Source organism: Peromyscus eremicus, chromosome 1 (assembly GCF_949786415.1).
Source record: "Peromyscus eremicus chromosome 1, PerEre_H2_v1, whole genome shotgun sequence".
Classification (NCBI taxonomy): Eukaryota; Metazoa; Chordata; class Mammalia; order Rodentia; family Cricetidae; genus Peromyscus; species Peromyscus eremicus.
Window position 1 is genome coordinate 164,066,555 of NC_081416.1, and position 6,000 is coordinate 164,072,554.

At 60.0% G+C, this 6,000-nt stretch overlaps 1 protein-coding gene across 1 annotated transcript; it reads right to left on the minus strand.

Annotated features, from left to right (window-relative positions):
- Nucleotides 1-3,041: 3,041 nt before the first annotated feature.
- Lin7b (lin-7 homolog B, crumbs cell polarity complex component) lies at nucleotides 3,042-5,708 on the minus strand. Its single transcript, XM_059253450.1, has 6 exons — nucleotides 5,615-5,708; nucleotides 5,229-5,347; nucleotides 5,016-5,087; nucleotides 4,227-4,436; nucleotides 3,411-3,574; nucleotides 3,042-3,143 (listed from the first exon to the last, which is right to left on the minus strand). Exons 1-6 carry the CDS (start codon nucleotides 5,649-5,651, stop codon nucleotides 3,122-3,124), a joined length of 624 nt encoding a protein of 207 aa, XP_059109433.1. The 5' UTR covers nucleotides 5,652-5,708; the 3' UTR covers nucleotides 3,042-3,121.
- Between the last annotated feature and the right edge of the window lie 292 nt (nucleotides 5,709-6,000).

The following is a 6,000-nucleotide window of genomic DNA, read 5'->3' on the forward strand; positions in this document are numbered from 1 at the left end:
GGGAGAGGAGGAAGAGGAGGGGGGAGGAGGAAAAGGAGGGGGAGGAGGAGGAGGAGAAGAAGAAGGAGGAGGAGAAGGAGGAGGAGGAGGAGAAATGTGCACAACATAGTGAGTTCTAAGCCAGCTTGGGCTACATGGCAAAACCCTGCTTGTTGGGGATGGGGAGGAAGCAAGTGGAAAAAGACACGCCTAGAATTTTGCACGTGGTATAGAATGTAGATCATGCCTTGGTGAGGATGGAACAGATGTATCATCTGGAAATGTTCTGGATCTTGGAATCTTAAACATAACACAAGGAAAGGACTCATTATAACGAGAACTGCAGGCAGATGGCTGGTAGGTTCCAGATCACCTCATGAACCCTGACCACAGAGCACACTTGGAGAATGGATGTTTGGTACTTGGAGATTTCAGACATCACCATATGGGTCTCTAGAGGCATTGAAATGCCAGAAATACATCAACCACTCAGCTTTAGTGGGAGAGGAGACTCTGGAAGTCTAGCACCTGAGGTGACAGGCAGATGAGTTCAAGGCCATGGAAGATGTGAAGTTGACAGAATGGTGAAGCCACAAAGACCTAAAGATGGGAGTGCAGTGGACAGCCAGGGGTCCAGACCTTTGCATGTACGTGGAGGTGTTAGAAACTTAGAGCCTGAATGTTTGATGGGAGTGTAGGGCTGGGCAGGTGGTCTGATGGACAGGACAGTTGCCGCAGTCTGAGACTCTGGGTCTCTGAGATGTGCTTGTTTGGATGGGGGTTACAAGATGGGGTGAGACATCTAGATCTCCAAGGAGGAAAGAGGACAGAAGCAGAGGAATTGCATTCCAGACTTCTGAAGGGAACTCATGGCGCCTGAGTCCCTAAGGCAGCAAGCAGGTGCTGGTGTACCAGGAGACTGGGCACATTTGTCTGACGGGGGGGGGGGGGGGGGGGCTGTTAAACTAGGTGCTAAGTGAAGGGGGTGGGCAAAAGCTAAGAAACTCGATTCTCCAGGTGCTGAATAGGGTGATGGCGATTACTCAGGGCCAGCAGATGTATGGGCACTAACAGCCTTTCAGAACCAGGTAGGAGCTGGAGGCTCCATGCCAAGGTCCCTAAAGTGGTCTGGACAGGGACATTCAAAAGCCCTGACTATAAGTGAAGCAGCTAGAGTCCCGGAAAGCTAGGGTGCCTAAACATGGGCCTGAGAACCCTGCGGCCCAGCTGGGAGGGGGGCGCCGGGGATCCCCAGGTCAAAGGCGCGGCTGTGGGGGGATCCCCACGCCGCCTGCACCCCCTCCTTGGCGGCGGTGGCAGGAGATGGGGGAGGCGAGGCTGCCGAGAGAGCTGACCATGGACAGCTCCGGCGCGGGCCTGTTTCCAGGGCGAGCCAGCCCGGATCGAGGAACGTCGCCGGCTGTTCCAGCCAGAAGGTGGGGGGCGCGAATGGGGGAACGATTCGGACGCAACAGAGGTAGCCCCACAGCGGTAGCCAGTGTCTGGAGCTGCCAGGACTGGGCCCGGAGGAGGGATCTAGACTGAGGGGTCCCCTGTGCTGAGCTGAGGGATTCAGGCTTCTGGGCCCTAAAGGAGGCGAAAGGAGGCAACCCTCCTGAGATACCAGGGTTCGGCTGGGGACTCTGGGCTCCGGGAAGGGACACGCCTGGCTCTCCTGGGTTGGCTTGTGAAATCTGGACTCTGGGTTCCCTCGGGATGTAGATGGGAATGCAGGATTTCGGGCAAGCGAGTGGGGGAGGCTAGCCCAGGGGTCCCCGGGGTGGGCGCTGCCAGGCAGGCTGGGCCGGGCTCTTACCTACCTGGTCCGCGGCGACTGCGGGAGGAGCTGGGCTGCAGTAGGGATGCGGGGTGGGGTAGGGGCACCGGGCGGGGCCCCTGGCGGCGACCGGGGCTCGGATCTGGAGCTCTGGAGCCCTGTCTACGCCGCTAGCGCGGGCTCAGCGTCTCTTGCTCCGGCTCCGGCGCTGGGGACCCCCCTCCCCCTCACGGTCTCACAGCCTTATTCCCTAAAATAGCCCCCTGCCCTTGTCACCGTACAGCCTCCCCCCGCGAGGCCGCAGTCGCCAGATCCAGGGGTGCCCACCAGCGCCCCCCCAAAATCCCACCTTCTCCCCCCCAAAAATTTCTCCTCCCTCCCCCTCCCCCCCACAGATCCCAGGCGGTCGTGGCCCCTTTAACAGAAGACTGACGGACGGCGCTGAGTGGCCAATGAGAATTAGCGTCCGTGCCGGCCGGCGACAAGGCCCCGCCTTCACATCAAGAGGGAGGGGCCGCGCGGGCGGAGAGGTGAGGGCGGGACTCATGGTGCAGCAACCAATAAGCATGCAGCGTGCGGCGGCCTGGATGGAGGCGGAGCCCGGCAGAGGATGATGTCACCTGGAACTAGTAGCGCGCGGCGTGGAAGGCGAGTCACGACCCCGCGTTCCCGCGGCAGTGCGCGTCTAACGGGACAGGAGGGCTGGGTGGCGGGATGGGAATTCAACATTCGAGGTGGGAATTTTTTTTCTTTTTTTTTTTTTTTTTTTAAGGCAAGGGCGGCTCCCGGAAGGATGTGCTCGGTTGGAAGGTGAGGCTAGTAGCCGATGGGTAGCGAGTGCCTGGTACTCCGCACCCCTGCGCCCGCCTGGGGAACTGCACGCGGCCCGCCACCCCCGACTCCCACGCAGACGGTGGCACGGCCCACAGGGCTCCCCCAGCGAATGGTTCGCTCCGCCACGCCTACAGAGGCAGCGCTCAGGCTCCTGCGGCGTTTCAAGACTCCCGCGTCTGACCCGCGGCGGAAGACCCTACCAGGCCCTCTCCTTCCGAACCTCTGAAGTGTTGGGGACAGTGGTCTTCAGTGCGGCGCCCTGGCACTCATTTAGACGCAGCCTTGGGCCGGGCTAGTCTCTGGGAAGCCGGCCAGCCTCAGTCCTCGGAGCTGCTTGAGCGGTGTCTGTCTCGCTACCCAGACTGGAAAGAGCTTGGTTTTAACCTCAGCTTCACCCTCCTCCTCCACAGACACTATTCCAGGATGCGCGACAGACACACAAGACACTCGGTGAGGGTTAAAGATCTTTAAATAAGGTGCCAGTGACAATAAATAATACTGTACAGGAGAGGAGGATCCTGCTCTGTGATTTCAGCCTCGAGACTCCAAAGACCTGCAAGGATGTGGAGAGGGGAGGTTCAGGCACAGAGGAGGTTCAGTGGGGCATGGGATGTTTAAGGATGGGGTTCTGGAGACAACGGTTCAGAAAAGCAGGCACAAGAATTCTGATATTAGGGAGCCAGAGGGTCCCAGGGCCTTGGCTACCACGGTACAGGTCAAGAGCCAGGGATCAAGGATGAAGGCCGCTGGGCTCACTGGCCTGCTTTGGGAGTCTGAGGCTGGGGAAGGCAGCAGGGGAGGGTGGTCACTGGAGGCTCACGAGTAGCTGTGGTGCTGCTGGCGCCGACGGGCTGATCGCATCTTCTCAAAGCGGGCTTCCATCTCCTCCAGCACCCGAGGCGTGTAGCGCACCACCAGTTTCACGGAGCCCTGGGCGGCCTTCAGGAGTTCCACCGCTTTTTCATGGTGTTCGCCCTCCACACTCTGCAGGGCAGGCCTCGCACAGACTGCTGGCCCAAACCGCTGCCCTTACCACCCTACCCAGGACACGGGACCAGTGGATAGTGAGACGGCTGCTAGGGTCGAGTCTCCAAGGCCTCATACCCCCACCCCACGTGGATTACCAACTTCAGACTCAGCACCCACACCCTAAAAACTGCCATGGCAGTGCAGCTTAGTCCTTAGTCAACGAACCAGGTCACTGAACCTGTCCTTGTCCTCCAGAGTCCCGGAGAGGTCTCTCTACACCTCCGAAGCCCATTGCTCTCCTGTCCTCACAGCCCAGGAACAAAAGCCCAGCTTTTCTGGGCAGACTACCTCCTCAGTGGTGCTTCCTTGGATTCTAACCACTGGGGTTTCAGGATGTTGGGTGGCTCAGACTTCTATTAGAGCCAACCTTTCCCCTCCTGTCAGGGAGTGCAGTTACAGACCCGATCTGTTCTCAGCCAGAACCACCCTCCACCTCTCAGTCCGGAGAATTACCCATCCTTCAACATCCACCCCTGATGTCCCTCCTCTACACTGGACTAGTATCCCAGCGAGGCTCTCTGAAGTCCTTGAGGGCCAGCAGTGTACCCCACAGGGCATCTACAAAGGCTACGCTCCCTCAGTGCTTCCATACAGACACCCCACTCACCACACCATTCACAGACAGCAGCTGGTCTCCCCTCTTGAGGCCACCGTGGCGATCGGCCACACCTCCGGGGATTACTCGGGAGATATAGATGGGTGAGTTCTGCTCCTTGCCGCCCATGATGTTGAAGCCTAAACCCTCCTCAGTCTTCGGTAGTTCCACCACCCTGGGGTGTGCATGACCCTCACTGGCTGTGAAGGCAGCCACTGTGGCCTGGAAGAGAGGAGTGCCTTGTTGTGAGGGACCCCCCTTGAGGGAAGGGCACTGCAGCCAGAGAACAAAGGTCAAGTAGGGGAGTCCTGCCACAGCGCAACAGTAGGCCACCTTGTGGTGACTAGAACCTGGGAGACCATTTGCATTCTTCCACAAGCCGGGTATGTCCACCCAGGTATGTCCTCAGTACTGAGCACCTGCCAATCTTGCTTTCAGACAAATGGAAACCAGCCCCCACCCCAGGGCTGAGGTGGGTGAGGTGGGGACAGGACCGAGTCTGCAGGCAGTAACAAGAGTGTGGCACTGCAGTTTGGATAGGTGTCCCTGTTCACGACATCCAACTGGATTGTCTTTTAGGGTCATCTTCATGGCAGGCGAGTGAGGCCAGTTTCCACGCCTGTTGCTAAAGAGAATCTCATGTACATTCAAGTTAAAAATGTGCAGTTATTTAAAGGGTATTATAAATAAATCTTCATAGGGTGGAAGAGACGAGCAAATGAGGAGGAAGGCACAGGGATAGCCAGCTTTGGGAGGGCACTGTGCCTGTGGTCACCCAGAGCTGCGGGGGCAGGCGCCTACCTTGGCTGTGGCGTGAGCCCGCACCTCGGCGCTGCCAGTGATGTCCAGCGTGTCATAGAGCTGCTCATACACCTGAGGGTGTGGGGGAGGCGGCAGCATTAGGGAGATGCCAGTCCACAGCCCTGGACACGACTACCTGCGTCCCCTTGCCCGTCGCCGCCCCCGCCGCGCAGCGCAAGGAAACTACAACTCACATAGTACCAGGGTGCTCACCTCGCGGATGGCAGAACAGAAGCGACTCTGCAGGACCCGCTGCAGGGCCTGCAGCTTCTGCGGGGGCAGCTCTCCGCTGCGTTGCAGCCGCTCCAGCAGCTCCACGGCCCGGGACACGTCTGCAGAACGCGGTGGGACCGCGAAGGCACGCGAGGGCAGCAGGAAGGGCGAGCGAGGTCAGGCTGGAGGCGGTCGACGCGTCCCGCGGGTCCCCTGGACCCCAACCCCAAGCAGGGTGTTCTTGGGGCGCTCCGCCCCAGACCCTCCCACGCCCACAGACCGCAGGCCGCGCCCCGCCCACCCCAACTACGCCCGCCCCCGGCATTTGCCTGGCTGGCGCGGCCCACTGAGCCTAGAGGCCGGACCGGATCCCCCGGAGCGCTTACCCCGCTCCAGCCCCAGCGGCTCCACCAGCGCAGCCATGTCGCGGCCAACACTAACCACCCGCCCAGGCGCCAGCGAGGAGGGGGAGGTGCAGCGCGAGGCCCCGCCCACCAATGCCGGCAAGGAGGTGGTGCAGCGTGAGACCCCGCCCACACGGCTACCAACAGCTTGAGGCCCTGCCCTCACCACGGACGGCAAGGCGGTGCTACGCAGGGGCCCCGCCCACTCCGTAACTCTTGCGAAACCCTAGTCCTGGGCGTGCCTAGTCCAGTGCCACTACATCACTACTAGGTGCATGGGTTTGTTCTGCTTGCGATCTTCCTGTTGCACCTTCGGCGTGCTGCTTTGCTCCTTACAGCATGGCTGTGCCCTTCCGATACTTTCCGCT